This window comes from Poecilia reticulata, chromosome 2 (genome assembly GCF_904066995.2).
Source record: "Poecilia reticulata chromosome 2, P_reticulata-male-v2, whole genome shotgun sequence".
NCBI lineage: Eukaryota > Metazoa > Chordata > Actinopteri > Cyprinodontiformes > Poeciliidae > Poecilia > Poecilia reticulata.
Genome location: NC_088831.1, coordinates 32,242,641 through 32,259,102, shown reverse-complemented (window position 1 = coordinate 32,259,102; position 16,462 = coordinate 32,242,641). Strand labels below are relative to the sequence as shown.

The 16,462-nt window shown below is 39.0% G+C and overlaps 1 protein-coding gene across 2 annotated transcripts; it reads left to right on the top strand.

The window, feature by feature from the left end:
* The first annotated feature begins 412 nt into the window (after window positions 1-412).
* Window positions 413-16,223, top strand: tank (TRAF family member-associated NFKB activator). 2 transcript variants are annotated; one of them, XM_008404012.3, is made up of 8 exons: window positions 413-624; window positions 1,408-1,539; window positions 9,509-9,617; window positions 9,750-9,820; window positions 11,933-11,991; window positions 12,099-12,217; window positions 14,832-15,223; window positions 15,784-16,223. In XM_008404012.3, exons 2-8 carry the CDS (start codon window positions 1,441-1,443, stop codon window positions 15,949-15,951), a joined length of 1,017 nt encoding a protein of 338 aa, XP_008402234.1. In that variant the 5' UTR covers window positions 413-624; window positions 1,408-1,440; the 3' UTR covers window positions 15,952-16,223. The 2 variants fall into 2 exon arrangements, with proteins under 2 accessions (XP_008402234.1, XP_008402235.1); XM_008404013.3 differs by lacking the exon at window positions 413-624 and adding an exon at window positions 644-820.
* The last annotated feature ends 239 nt before the right edge of the window (window positions 16,224-16,462 follow it).

Below are 16,462 nucleotides of genomic sequence, written 5' to 3'. Positions count from 1 at the left end.
GGATTTTATTGAGTAGACTAAGAAAATATGTTGTAACTTTTATAATAATTAGCTATATGACAATATTTAGCAACTTCCGATGAAGATTTCTAGATGTAGAAGATTTAAAGCATGCGGCATCATTGTTACTCTTAACAAACAATGAGTATTTCCACAGTTGAACTGGGAACATTCATAAGACATTAAACAGCTCCAAGCTTAAAACATTTCATGTCTGTTGCAACTTTATTGTCATTATTAAAACCCTTGTTATTCTATTGAAAAGTCGTGCTGAATACGCAGTTATAAACGGGACAGTGAATTTTTAGGCAAAGTTAATAAAGCACAAGTCGACTTTGGGGCCAATTTTCACATGCACAACAGTCGGTTTGCAGACGCGTAGGTTGGAAGAACCCTCAGCTTGTTAACCACTCTGTGATTGGTCCGGGCCGAGTCAAGGCGGAAGTCTACAGAGCAGGGGGATTCCCCGAGGGAAGTTCCCAACTCAAACTGGGGCTATGTAAAACATACAGCGCCATATCCTCTCCAGCGCTTCGTAACTTTGCATCTGAAGATTAGGGCGACGATGCTGCGGTGGTGTCAAAACAACAAATACGACTTAAATAATAGGGGACTCAAGTGAAGGTAAGGAGGACGCTCTCTCGCACGCAAACACACTCACACCGGCGGCGAGGCGGATGGATCTGCCGAGCTGTTGCTCGGTCGCCTTACTGAAAACACCGGCTAATGCAGATCAAGTTCAGAGAATACGGAACTATGCAAAGCACTCTTTAAATGTCACTTTGTAACCAGTTGGACATAAATCCCGGATGGTTTTAGCGTAAGTTTTGTTGTATATTTCTCATTCACGTTGCAGTAGGTACTCCTGGAACTGTTTGTATAGAGTGTCATTGATAGGCAGTTTAAACTGTGGAGACTGATCAATAAATGATACAGATCTCACATTATTACCAGTTTTTGAGTCCGCAGCTGCACATTTTGAGCTGTATTTCTCTCAAAGTCGATTAAACGTGCGATAATTGTTGATAAGAAGAAAAGAAAACAATGTAAAAACTGTATTTACACAATTAGTGGTATCAATTATTTATCATTAGTTTGTTGAGGCTCTGTTATTCAATATCTTCCACATTCATTCTTTAACTGTGGCACATTTGACCAAATTCACATAGTAGAAAGGAGATAGTAAGATTACACAATCAGGTTTGGTAGACTTTTTATTATTGCAACATTTAGCTTATTTTAGCCTGCCAATACATTAGGCAACACTTTAAAGGTTAATTTCCCCATTGTTCTGTTATTTCAACGTGTACAAATGCAAACTAAAACATCACGAAGCAGGAAAATCCTACTCAATCTGCAGATTTTACTTGTGAAAATGTTTATAAGCGGTTGTTTTCAATTATATAGGGCTCATGCCTGCCGTGACAGTGATGACAAGGCATGGACAGGAATATTGGAGACCAGCTAAACAAAGCTTTTGAAGCTTATCGCCAGGTCTCCATCGAAAAGGACAATGCTCAAAAGGAGTTGCAAAAAATGGTAAGTGTTAGAATTATTATTTAATCTTTCTTATATGAAGATTATAGTGTTATGCCACTTTTAGAAGTTTGTTCTGTCTGTTGTTTGTTCACTTCCTGTGTTGCAGAAGATAAGCGGCAGTACAGGAACACACTCCAACGACCTCAAGGAGAATGTGCTGTTCAGTTATCTTATATGGATAAGAGTTGCTGTGTCAAACAGAGTATATTTCCCCCCCCCATTAGCTCCATGTAATTAGGGCATTCCTGATCTAATAAAAGAGCGAGGCGAGCAGAGAAACTTCAGAGTGTTGGTCGGAGATTGTAACTGAAGCTTTCTCTGAGGCACTCTCCTCGCGAGTAAAAACTATTTACTGACTCTTTGTCTCTGTTTTTTGCAGTGTGTAAGAAATGTCTTGTGTTTGAACCTGACATTTAATTGGTCCTTCGAGCCGGAGTCCGATACACCAGACGATTCCAGCGAGTGAGTAAAAAAACCAGGAAGTCTGTGCACAGCATTTAAGACCCTTTCCGGGACTGGTCCTTTTTTCTCACGAGCTGGAGTCCGACGGTTGACGGTTTTCCTCAGAGACTGGAGACACAGTGAGTAGTTTCAGTTTAAAACCAGTATGTATGGGGAACGGTAAAAAATTGGAATAAAACCAGTTAAAGTCCGCGGGAGGCCAGACTCCTCTAACTATAAGTTAAAATCTGTGTGGGACGGCGGCGTCCTCTGGTAAGAAATTAAAACCCTGAGAATCCTAGGCACTATCAGGTAAAATAAAAGCAGTTAAAGTCCGCGGGAGGGCAGACTCCCCTAACTCTATCAATCAATAAATCAATCAAATTTTATTTGTATGGCACATTTCGGCAGCAAGGCATTTCAAAGTGCTTTACATAATTAAAATAAAAACAGAAAAATCAGTGAGAAAGAGAGAAATAAAAAATAATAATAATAATAATAAACATTACATCATTAAAACGTCGAAAAAGTTAGTTAAATTCTCTGAGTTAGTTAAATGCTGTATGGGACGGCGGCGTCCCCTGCTAAAGGACGGCGGGAGTCCTCTACTAGGTAGTTAAATTCCGCGAAGGACAGGAGCGTCCTACTTAAAAGTGTGAAAGTGTGTGTGAGTGAATGAAAACTGAATATCACTAGATAAACAGTTTTATACCAAAACAACGGGGAACAAATGGTGAGATTTTGTGGATGTTTGTAGACAAGAAAACTCCGCTCTCTGAGTTGAAGTGAGTTTTACCACAATCTATTTATCACCATCCTGTTGAAATTTTCCAGTGTTTAGAACACAGCAGGTGTTGAGACCACACTGGACTAAATTTAGTTCAAAATGGGTAAAGGGGGAAGCAAACATAAACAGAAGGTCTTAGAAGACCTGTCTAGTAAGGATTGGAAAAGAGTTGAAAAAATAAATGAGGATGCAGTAAACCCGCCTTGTTATTGGGTGAAGCAGTACGATATTAATGGCAGGTTAAGTACCACAGGCATAAAAGAACTACAGCAAAAAATTAGAACAAAATGTAATGGAAAAGAAAAACAAATGGCAAAAGAGGGTTATGAACAGACAAAAGTCTGGCTCCAAATAGCTGAGAGAAGAGAAGAGGGAGAAAGAAAGGCTAAAGAAAAAAGAACAGGAAACGGAGGAGCAGAAAAATAAGGCGGAGGGGAACCAGTCATTCTGTTCACAGCCGATGTTTTATCAGTTTGTATTGGAATAGTTTGTTCTTGATATGCGGAGGGCTCCATCCTAATCAGACATCCATGAGCCTGTTCTTCTGAAGCGATGGTCACATTGTTATTCTTGTTGATAAAATGAAAAATGTTTGCAGTGAGCAGCCTTATTCCGTGTTTGTTAAGATTGCGTCCTCCTCTTCCAAAGAAGTGAAAGCTCTGCCAGTAGATCCAGAGGTTATCGATGAAGGTCACTGAGCTGGCAGAGCAGGTTTTAAACAGCCATTTGTTTATCATAAGCAGCCTGGAATGTTTTTCGCCTCCCCGTTGAGGCGATGGAATTAGCCCACTGAGAAATAACTTCATTTTTAATTTTCCCATAGTGTCCAGAAGAATATTAAAGTCCTTTTTCAGAATCTCGGATTTTTGCTTTTCCAGATCATTGGCTCCAACATGCACAACTAAAGTCTCCATGTTTGGCTGATCAGTGGTTATAGAGAGCACTTTGCGGAGCTTTGTGCGGTGGATACGTTGGTTTAGCCTCGTTGCTGGTGTTTGAGGGTGGATTTTCACTCGGGGGCTCGTGCTGAGGTGCAGAGAATCTGTTTTTCAGTGGGATTCCCACGGAGTCGGAATGTTTTGAGGCTCGGGCTGGTCGCTTTGTCCTTGGGAGTGAGCTCGGTGTAGACGTTTTGATTTCAGCTGCTTGTTTGTTATTCTTTGGCGGAGCAGGTGTTGAGGTTGAAGGTGGTTTCTGCTCAGAGCTGGCCACGCTGATTCATCCAGGTGAGGGGTTCTCCCCGTTAGTCATCTCATGGGATCTGCAGTGTGAGACTTTTGTTTTGGCTTGGCTCCCTGAGCGATCCAGGGTGAGCTGTTTGGTGCGGGGTGTACGAACTCTCCGCTGATTTGAGGAAGAGTTGTTTCATATCCACAGGTAGCGTTGATCTCAAGGTTCACCTCCAGCCGTTGAATCTTTGTTTCTAAAAAAACTGAAGTCGTTGTAGAATACTGCTAATGTCCTTGGGGTCGAACGGGGGCATTTTGCCCTAGTTCAACTTGGAGGTGAAGAAAAGTGAGGTAAAAATAAAAGTGAGAAAATCTCCTGGTCTGAAGTAATCCAGTTATGATGTCGATAATGTGAAGGACGGGAGAGAGCAGGATAAGCTGTTCCTCCTTCAGCTGCCAGAAGTAGTATTTTCAAGACTTTAGGGAAGATTGAAATTTATAATCTACCTGACCTAAGACATTCTGTTTCACTGGGAAATGCATTTGCAGATAAAACAGCTAAGCAAGCAGCAATGGGAGAAAAAGAAGTACTGTGGAAGAACAAATCGATAATGAAATATTGAAAGACATGCAAAAACAGGCAAGCACACTAGAAAAAAAAAAAAAAAAAAACTTGGATAAAAAGTGGAGCAACTGTAAAAAATGACTTATACATCTGACCAGAAGGAAAACCAATCCTACCAAAAAATCTATATAAATGGGCAGCAATATTGAGCCATGGGAAAACACATGTCTCAACAGGAGGGATGGTAGGATTAGTAAAACAGCATTATACAACCTATGGTTTTAATTTTAATCTATATTCAAAAAAAATTTTTTGTAGAGCTTGCCTCATATGTGCTAAGCACAATGCTCAAGGTAATCTACGTCCAAAGCGAGGGAGGTTTCCAACACCTAACTATCCTTTCCAGAGTATACACATGGACTTTATAGAACTAAATCAAAGTGAAGGGAAAAAGTACTGTCTAGTGATCATAGATTCATTTTCAAAATGGATAGAACTGTTCCCAACTAAAACACCAGATGCCCTAACAGTGGCAAAAGCCCTATGTAAAGACATAATACCCAGATATGGAATACCAGAAAAAATCTATAGTGATAATGGTACACACTTTGTGAACCAAGTGGTAAAAAACATAGGAACTGCCTTCCACATAAACTTAAAAAACCACTGCAGCTACCACCCACAAAGTGCAGGACTGGTAGAAAAAATGAATGGTACTATAAAAATAGATTAAAGAAGTGTATGGAAGAAACAGGAAGGCCCTGGACACGGTGTTTGGACCTAGTTAAAATGTATATAAACATCACTAGTACATCAGGGCTAACACCTTATGAAACACTATTTGGGAGACCGTACAGACTTCCATTATTCAAGAATGAATGGGAAGCAGAGGATGAACCTAACTTAGCAGACTATATGAAAAAAACTATATGAGAAAATCACCAAAGTGGGAAGGTCCCTATCAGGTCTTGTTGACCACAGGAACTGCAGTTAAGATAGCAGAAAGAAACACATGGATCCACTTAGCACATTGTAAACTGATAATACAAAATGATGACTAAAATAACTCTCTTAGGAACAAAGTTTTGCCTACCTTCAGTTAGACCCCCAGAGGAAGCCCGTGGTACAAAGGGAACTGTATTTCTAGTATACAGTTGTCTCAAACCGGTGAAGATAGTCCACAACTCTGCCGAGGGGTTTTTAGGAAGGGAATCAAAACATAAAACATGATGACCACTAATAAAGAATAAAAATAAAAAAAAAAGGGTGATCCTTGGTGTAGGAGCTGCAGTTATAAACATTGCAGTTCTCCTGTTATTTCGGTATGAAACAAAAGTAAGAGAAGAACACATAACACCGAGAAGTATGGATGCCACCTGGGAAGAGTTGCACGTGGTGTCCAAAGTTAGGGACATGGAAAATCCCTGTAAAGGGTCAGGTGAAGAGGTTGTAGATGAAATCTACCTGTGTGTTAATGCATCCAGATTGGCAACTGTGTTTTCCCTAGACCTGAATAAGATCAATATTGGGGGCTACCCAGGAAATGCCTGGGCAGGTTATGATTGGTACATGGCGTCACGGGACGCTGTTCGCAGTGTACAATGGGAACATGTTTTCGCCTACACAGGGGATAGCTGGAGGCCAAATCCAAAGATAAATACCAAAGCACAGTACTGGGCTAAAGTTATGCATCTGGGAAAAAATCAATAAAGAGCTAAAAATAATCATAAACACCACAAACAATCCGATTCCTTTCAAAAGTGATGTTCCTTGTTTCTATTTCTCTTTGTGGATTGAGAAAAGTGGAAAAGACCCCTATAAAATGATTTTCCCTGTGCCAGAACATCACAGAGTCAAATAACTCCTCCCCAGGCGTAGTGGTGGCGGGCCCACACTCAACTAAACTCGCAAGTTCTGTAATGACTATATTCAATGCAGATGATGATGTTGATGTAGATGAGCTAATTAGAATAACCACAGGAGTTACCAGCCGAAGCAATAACTGGCTTCTAATGATAGAACAAGCTGCAAAAGTTCCACAAGGGGACTGTGTGATATGTATGGGTCCACGACCACTTTTGAGAGTGGTCCCAGCAACGCTCCTAAATGAATGAGAATTCAGGAAATTGTTCGACTATAGTAAACGTTACTCGGTATTTCAAACCATTATCCCGTAGTGACATCTGGTGGTGGTGTACTATAAATAAAAATGTTGATAGAATAAAACTACATCCATTACAATGTCCAGAGGTTAGGTAACAAAACAGAGCAAGGTTTCTCAGCCGTCCACGAGCAACTGTCAGCTACCTCCCTGATGGCTTTCCAAAACCGCATTGCTGTGACATGTTTGTTGGCTGAGAGGGGTGGGGTCTGCGCCCTTTTTGGGGAGCAGTGCTCCGCCCTTGTCCCCAACAAACCCCGCTGCAGATGGCAGCCTCACAAAGGCCTCGGATGGGTTGAGGGCCCTAAACAGCAAAAATGAAAGACCACTCTGGAGCTGATACAGAAATGTGGGACGGTTTGGGTAATATATACGGCCAATATCAACGACTAATAGTCTCTGTCTTAATTCCCATAGCTGTGTTTGCAGCAATACTGACCTTGTGTGGATGTTGTTGTATTCTCTCCTTCCTCCTGATGACAATAAAAATGTAACAGATGCTGAGTCCAGTGATGAAGAAGATGAAATGTCTCTCAACTTTCCAGACTTGTATCCTGACCCAAATGTTCCTATGTCGAACTTGTAACACAATGTTAATGATGTAATGTGTGAAATGTGACATTTAATCCTCTGAGTGTACCTGTTTTGAACCGCTTAATGAATTACCAATAGAAAATCGAAAGAAGTTATTGAGTAAGGACTAGATCTGGCTAAAAATGGCATAAACAGGAGGGAAATGTTAGAATTATTATTTAATCTTTCTTATATGAAGATTATAGTGTTATGCCACTTTTAGAAGTTTGTTCTGTCTGTTGTTTGTTCACTTCCTGTGTTGCAGAAGATAAGCGGCAGTACAGGAACACACTCCAACGACCTCAAGGAGAATGTGCTGTTCAGTTATCTTATATGGATAAGAGTTGCTGTGTCAAACAGAGTATATTTCCCCCCCCCATTAGCTCCATGTAATTAGGGCATTCCTGATCTAATAAAAGAGCGAGGCGAGCAGAGAAACTTCAGAGTGTTGGTCGGAGATTGTAACTGAAGCTTTCTCTGAGGCACTCTCCTCGCGAGTAAAAACTATTTACTGACTCTTTGTCTCTGTTTTTTGCAGTGTGTAAGAAATGTCTTGTGTTTGAACCTGACAGTAAGCAAATGTTTGATCAAATGGGCTGGTCTTTGCCGCTGCAGCGCAAGTGTTGCATTAAAAGAGCACTATGTCAGAGACTTTCTAATGTTGTGGATTTAAACGAGGCTCACAGCCCTGCCAAATTGCCAGGTTTTTGTGTTGGGGAGTGGGGGGGGGGAGTTAATTATAAATAAGTTTATAACCTTTTATTTAATAGGGCATATTTTGCGCAATTCAACTGAAAAACAAAAACTTAACAACTAATCTGACAGCAGAAAATATGTACAAAAGAATAATAGTTCTGTTAAACTGGACAACGCTAAACAAATATTTTGTTCATGTACCTTTTGATCTAATTTCTACATTTAGTCTTGTTAGATACACATCTAGCACAAACTATGATGAATTTGATGTACCTGATAAACTTCGAAGTTATGCTGGTTAGGAATTTGAACAATGATAGTGCTCAGAACCCCCCCACTCCCCACAAAAAGTTCACATTATTAGTAGAGCCTAAAATCATTCATACTTCTTATATAGAGTCCATAGAAGGAGATAAAAATGAGAGTGATGGTAAAGAGGCCTTCCAACCTCAATAGACTTGGAGCTTATCACCAAGCGGTGTCCAAATATGAGAGGAAACATGCGAAAAGATGGTTTAATTATAAGAGGAATTTTATTTCTGTAATACTAAAGCCGATTTTCTCACTGACTGTTGAAAATGGTATAATAATTTTAAACATAGTATATCTTTTTGTAAAATACAAAACAACACATTATTTTGAAAATCAATTCTCCTTTTCCAATGTTTTGTCTTCTTCAGAGATTTCTCTTTTATTTCCTGTCAAAAACAAATGTCTCGGTGGAATGAAAACCGTTTTTAATCTGTATCTGCCAGGGATTTGAAAGATTTGGGCCGAGTTGTGTACTCAATGGTACAGTAAAGACAATACTGTATACGGCAACAGCAACCTTAGTAAAACTCGATGTTTCGCCAAACTTAACGAAAAAGACAAGAAATTGTCCAGACCTGGCTAAAATAAATAGGCTAGTGGGAGAATGTGTAAAACATGGGAGGGGGGAGCAGCATCTTGATCTGGAGTTAATTTACTTAGGACTGAACTAGTTTTTAAAATCAAAATAAATTAAACTACACATTCTCTTAGAAGTATACATTTCGGTCAAATTGTGCAGGATATATGTCACATTAAAGATTGAAAAAGTTTGACATTTCTTTATATCATAAAAACCAGGAATTGTTAACAGGGATGTGTATGGTTGTCAGGACGCTCTTGTAAAAGAGATCTTTGATGTCGAGTTTTCTCCTGGTTAAATAACGGTTGAACAAGAACATGTAGAACTCTGAAAGCTACTGTATTGTTATTGTGTTTTTGAGTTTGAAATGATGGTTTTTAATATTGATGAAATGGCTCACTGCCCAGGGCACAGTTTGCGTTGAGGGCAACGCAAACTCTTCCGAGGGTGGGGTGAGAGCGTTTCGTGTTTTGCTTCCCAAATTAAGTTTTATACAGCTTATAGACCTTCCAGTGAAGTGGTGAGTAGGCACCTCCCACTGAGCTGCTTGTTGCTAAGAATTGAGAGGGAAAGGGCTGGGCTGAGGGCACAGAAGGAGGGGTCCAACCAGGGCTTTATTTATGCAAAAAACTGCCACAGTGTGTGTTTGCAGTCGGAAGAAATAACAGATCCCATGTGTTTACAGAAGGAACATTATGAGCGGTACACTCAAGAACTTATAAAGCAGATAGAAGACCAGCAGCGTTTGATTTCTGATCTTGAAACTGAGTTGTCAGCAACAAGGCAACCCTCAGGTTAGTCTCTGTGACCATTTACATATGAATTGTGTTTCGTTTTGGAGCTGCATTCACAAACTGTGAAAGAATGGGCTTTATTCTTTCCCACCCAGTCCTTTGTCGCACTGATCATTTTTATGTGACTCTTAGGAGAGATGAAATGTGAGCCTCGCAACCATCTTCTCAAACCAGCTGCCTCTAGTAGGAAGACACAGTACCGGGTATGTTCACAGCCACAACTTTTATAGTTCTTCCTACCTCTTCTGTTTGTAAAATTAAGGATATGCATCCTGTAGCTCACTGCTTCCTCTCTGTGTGCAAACAGTGTAAAGGTGCTCTACTTAAATTCCACCTTCTTTTGTGCTGAATAATTCTAGAGAAGGAAATTGTACCTGCAACAAACAGCATCATTTGTAAGATGTCTAAAATAAAGTTAGCAAATGATCCAGATGGTAAAAGAAGGTAGCGTACTTTCCTTTGTAGCTATTTGTACCACCACAGTCTTTAAAAGCACCTAAATTGTTCATGTTTTTAACAGAAATAAACAGACATTTTTGCCATGAAGATAAAAAACATTTTCTTTCATGATTATTGTGTACACAAGTTTTTCAGTATTATTACGGTTTAGATAAAAGGTGTAGAAATGTATCAAAAGGTAGTCATGGAATATTTATTGTTTTATTAATCTGCTTATCATTTTCCCTTTAATGGAAGCAGAACGTCCTTGGTACTAAACTACATTAAATCAAATTTATGTTGAGATGCAAAACTTTCTTGTTCTTTGGGAAAACGAGATAGAAGATTAGTGAGTATATAATCACTTTATTTGGTAGAGCAGTTAAGAAAAATGTACTTAAACAGATAAAACAAGTAGTTTGTAGCTAAATGCTGTAAAATGACTGACAAATCCCTTGTAACAGAGTCATTCTGCTCTAGAATTTCTTTTCAGATATCACACAAACATACATAAATGCTAAAACAAACTCTCTTATTGTCTTTATTATTATTCTAAATTATAAAGACAATATAATCTTTAGTTTTTTATAAAACAGAGTGTCTGTGGAGGGGCTAAAAGGTCACAGGTTGCAGAACTCTGGACTAGAGAAAGAGAAATGGCATCTCAGTGATATTACCTGGTTAGTAAAACAGGAAGCAAGAAGAATTTACTTTTACTGTGCAGAATGACGAGTTACTGTTAAAAAAAATTCAAGGGGTTCAACAATTGCTGCAACATATCAAATTAACAAACATATCTGGCTGTTTTCTGCATCTTTACCATGCTTACAGTGCTGTGGAGAAGAATTTGCTCGCTTGCAAATTTTCTTCAATGTCTTTCTTATTTGTCTTATTTACATTTTCTCAGATTTTTCAGATAATTTTAATGTCAGAAAAATGTACAATACAAAAAAAAAAATAGATTGCCGATGATTACATTTATATATATATATAAAAGAAATCTAGCAATCTGGTCATCTGGGAGAAAATAGTCCCTAACCCCGCTTGTGCCATCCACTGGCAGCATAGCAGAACTGTGTAGGAAATTCGACCCACTCTTCTTTGCAGGATTGTTTTGCTTCAGTCATATTTGAGGGTTTTTGACCATGTTTGAGGTCATGCCATAGCATCTCAGTTCGGTAAAAGTTTGAGCTCTGCCAAGGCTGATCCAACAGTTATGGAGCTTATTTCGTCTAGTTGTCCAGATCCTGAAGTATGAAATATTTTGGCCTACTTCATTTTTTCAGGCAGATTCTAATTAAATAATTTCTTGCAGGACGGTTATTATTCAGGTCTAGGTGTGGCTAGTGAAATTGTCATCGGCTAGTCATAGAATTTGGTTAATCACAGTAAACTTAAAACTTGACAAAGAAAGGTTAATCTCTCTATTCACATATGGCCAGTTTGTTTTAGCTAGATGAAAAAAAGAACACTGTTGTTTTTATGTACTTATGTGACATTTGTGTGATATTAAAATTTGCTTCATGATCTAAAACATTACAGCAAAAAATGAAGAAATCTGTATGGGGGGTAAATACTTTTTCACAGCTCTGCAAGTGACTTGCTTTCCATCCAGTGTTTGCATGTGTCCTGCTGTGTCTGTCTGGTTTTACTTCACCAGATGGTGCTAGAGGATAATATCGCTGCTCAGTGCAGCAGCTCCATCTTTGCTTGGTCTTCAGTAAGCCAGGAAACTGTTCTCCCCCTTACCCCCCTCACATTCATGATGCATAACTAAAACGGCACATGCATCAACAGCCTGCCCTTTGGATAATTGTTGTTAATGATGACTAAAAAAAATTAAATGTGTTTCTTTTTTTTTTTCTTTTTTTCTTCAGGGGAATGTGGCCACTGTTGCTGGTGCTTCAAATTTGACAGTCAACAGCAGCTCCGACTAGTACGTGCCTCTCCTCCTAAAGATTTCTCTGTTTTTCTGTAACTGAGCTGACAAATGTATTTTTTTTTTTTTCACGTCTTATTTATTCATGTATTTCTTGGGGTCAGTCAGGACATGTTGGCGGCATTTGAAGCAATTCAGGGCAAATTCCGACAGATCCAGACACTGACTACAAAGCAGAAACACCATCTGAAAAGGTTCCACGGAAGTTACGACAACTCAAACGGTAATATTGACAGTAGTTTTGCACAGGCTGAGCTGAAATGCTGTTCTTGGAATTTTATCTTAATTAGTTGCAACGGATGCGATTGTGAATTGGGTTGTATAGGTCATAAAATAATTTTGTTTGTAAATGTCACATCAGCTGATGAGTGTATTAGCTTTTGCTCTCTTTTTTTTAAATTAAATAACTCTTTAACTAGAAATGGCTGATTATTCCTCAGAGATAGTATGGATAATCAAATCCAATCATCCCAGGGAGAAATGGTGGCACTTTTCTTTGAATTGTGGCTGTTTGGTTGTTTTTAATCACACTGACAAGTGTTTTCTTTTACGTTATTACTAAAGATGGTGATATTTAAGTGTTTTGAATAAAACTAAGTATTGTATAAACTTTTCAAACTTAGTTTTTAATAAGCAAAAATTAAAAAAATATATTTCTCATGAAATATTATTAAATGCCCAAAGCTGACCAAAATGTAATGTCAAACTATTTCCCCCTTTTTTAATAAATACAACCTTCCTACAATGTCATTTATCCGCCTCCATCTCCTCCATTTGCTTGGATGCCACAGCTCACTGTCCTTCCATTCACACACTCTTGACTCTGCTCAGCTGAGACTAATTCATGCTCTGAACACCCTTTTGTCTGCTGCTTCGGACCAAGCAGACACGCTCACTTTTTCAGTCACTGTTGCTAAATTATGGGCCAATTTAAAATGTCAGTTTATTTCAAGGAGGGGGGATTTAAAAAAAAAATAATAATAATAATAATTTTTGACCTAATTATAAAAAAAAAGATTTTTGGCAGAAAATTATCAAATGTTTTTTTTTTTTTTCTAATCTACTCCCTCCTGTAATAATAATTAATGAATGTAAAATCACAGTGAATCTCCTCAAACGGTTGCTTCTTAAAACAGACAGCAGACATAATGAAATATCTCAAGCTCACCACCATGGAGAAGTATAAATCTCTGGCATTTTTATGTTACCACTACAAATTTTAACATATTTTATTGGGATTGAATGTAACCAACACAAAGTTTTGCATAGTTATGAAGCAGGAAACTTCACATTGATGCTAATTATTTATATATATAAAAACTCTTGTAAAAAAAAAAACAAGTTTTGAAAAGTTTGAACAGTGTGGTACTTTTTTCAGACTTTATTCCCAATCCTGATATTACCTTTTTTTTTTACAAGACTTTGTAGAGCTACCTTTTGCTGCATCTCAGGATTTAGCATTTATCATCTAGAAACTAAAATTTCTGCCTATAAGTATTTGTGAATTACCTGAAACTGAGTCAAAGGGATGGAGAGCATCTATTAGGATGTGCGACAGATTTGGACTTAAGTTGGGACGTAATCCATCTAACACATGGTTATGCTTTTCACCTGTTTCTACCTGTTAAAAGGTGAATCTCGACCTTTGTTTCAAGTCTTTTACATCATCTAACGGAAGGTTCGTCTTTAGCTTCATCTATCCTCTCTTTTCCCATCAAGTCTGATCAGGTTCGTTGTCCCTACTGAAGAAATGCATCCTTCCAGCATGATGCCTACACTACCGTGCTTCACTGTAGGGACTATTTATTCAGGGTGATGTGGATCTTTGCAGAGGCTAAACAGGTCCAATAGACCTGTTTCTGTGATTAATGCCCACCTTCCCGGTCCGTTCCATTTGGAGTGTAAATGCTTGCCATTTGTTGCACATAGAAGTGTTGTTAGGTTCTGCCTTCTTCAGATGATGTATTGCAGAGGACTCCACAAAATGTTCAAAGCTTGGAACACTATAACCTAACTCAGCTTTAAACTTCTACACAACTTTCTCCCTGACCTGTCTGTTGTACTTATTGGTTTCATGATGCTGTTTGCTCACTAATGTTCTCTTACAAGCCTCTGAGGATTTCACAAAACAGCTGGATTTATACTGACCTTAAGATATACACAGAATGACTTTATTTATTAATTAGGGTGCTCCTACATGTGTGGCTGTACTGGAATTTGGTGAGGTGTATCAGAGAAAAGGGAGCCGAAAACATGCTGGATTTATATCTGTAACCAAATTTGAAAACTACATGTCATTTTCTTTCTTCCTTTTGCTTGTAGGTTTTAGTTTGTGGTAATGCTGCAAAATAAAAATTGAAAGTTCAGTGGGTTTGAATAATTTTGCAAAACAAATGAAACACAGGTCAGTGCAATCCAGTGAGCACTGGCTGATTAAAAATAATGTCATTTCCACTTAGATTTAGTTTTCAAAAAAGATTGAAATAATTTTATATCATTCCAACCATATGGAACAGTTAAACCAGAAAACAGGGCACCGGTAAGGCAAGTAAATTGAATACAAGTGAAAACAAGTAATACATTTTAATTTTAAGCCAACTGACCGGGGGGGCGGGGAGGGGGGCTGGGCTGGATGATTTGGTGGAGAATTCAACATGGATGTTCAACATAGTCGATGCAACATATCTAAACCTAACGGCAGCCTATGATGTATTTAGTGTTTACTGTACTTTTTTATGTACTCTAAATATTCTCAAACTTCTATTTCAAAATTCACCAACATGCTGACTTAAAGAAAAGAAACGCTCAATATCTCTTGCTCTCCCATCACCTCCCAGACCAGCGCTTCTCCATGCCGATCCAGTGCACGGACGGAACCGTAGAAGCAGAGAAGCCCTTTCCTACGCCTCTGAGGCTAACTGCGGACGTCCCCCGCCTGCCTGCACCCTTGGCGTCTCGTGGCACCAGTCGGGAGGACAGAGACTTGGTAGACTCTCTCGCCAAACTCAGTGTCAAATTCCCGCCCCCCACGGACAGTGAATACGACTTCCTGAACAGTGCCCCGGAGAGGAACATCGGCCTGCCGGTGGCTCGAAAGCCGCCCCTCGGCTCCCCCACTCTGCCAGAGGAGGAGCCCGTGGAACTGCCCTTGCCTTTTGTCTATCCCACGTCCCCCTCCCACTCGCCATCCTCCTCACCCTCCCATGAGAGCGTGCGGGGACCCGAGCAGGTGAGAAACAGAGAGGAAGGTCTGAGAAAAGTAGTAGCAAATTATCAGTTTCTGATTGGTCTTTGCTAATGGAGGAGTAAAACAGTGTGAAGCCCAAAAATATCTCCCTGGCTAAACATATTACCGTGCGATGTGTGCCGATTCCTTTTTTTTTTTTACTTGAGCATGGATGCTCTGCTTATAATTGGCATGTTGGTTTGAAATTGAGAGCCAGATGGAAGCAGTTTAGATCAAGTATGATGGTTTGTTAGGTTTTTATTGCTGATGTATGTAAATGCTTAAAAAGTAATTGTGAATTATGTACAGTAAGATCTAAAAGTTGAATTGTCTTTTCTTCATCCACTTCTCCTACAAATACATGTAAGATAGAAATAGCTGTTTTTGTTGGTTGAGACAAAGAGGGAGATAATTAAACACTTGAGAATAATGTTGCTTTTCTTTGCCGCCGCTGTTCATGTTCTCTCTCTAATGCAGCAGGAAGTTATACCTTACACAGCTTGTTATTACTTCAATGAGGTGTAAAAATACCCTAATTTCCTTTTATTTATCCCACGCTGCAGCCCCTGTGGACCCCCGAGCTGTGTGACGCCGTTGACATGGGAGCCAACCAGGAGCCTCTGAGCAGCTGTCCCGTTGAATGCGCATTCTGTCCCGATTTAGTTCCCCAGAACCTCATGACAAGCCATCTCTACTTGCACTTCTTGCCAAAGAAGGAAGCAGAGAATTGACAGCAGACTGACAGGCAAAGGTCCGAACTTACTTCAAGAACTTTTTTTACTGTTTTTATGGTCTTTGCAGGCGCGATCCTGCTTGCCATGAACTCCAAAGCGCTGTACAGGATTTGAAAATTACACTGCTATAAGACTTGAATTCATTTATTTAATACTGAAGAATTTAATGGTACACTTTCTTGTCCATACTGATTTTCTAATATCACACTGAGAATTTACAGTGATGCATATGGTATATATGAGCAAATAAACGATATATTTACTCTTGACAGTTTTTATAGCTTGACTTGTTTTCAACAGGCAGATGTGAAATTTGATTATATAACATATGTTCAACATATAGCAACTTACAGAATGTCATGTTAAAGAGCCACTAACTGTCAACAACTTGCAATCATTTTTCTTCTTTTTCATTTTGGATCATGTGCTTTGTTTCAGAAATGTTTTAGAGCAGCACAACAACAAATCACATGATTATCCCAACCAGTTGAGCTTTTCCTGAATGGTT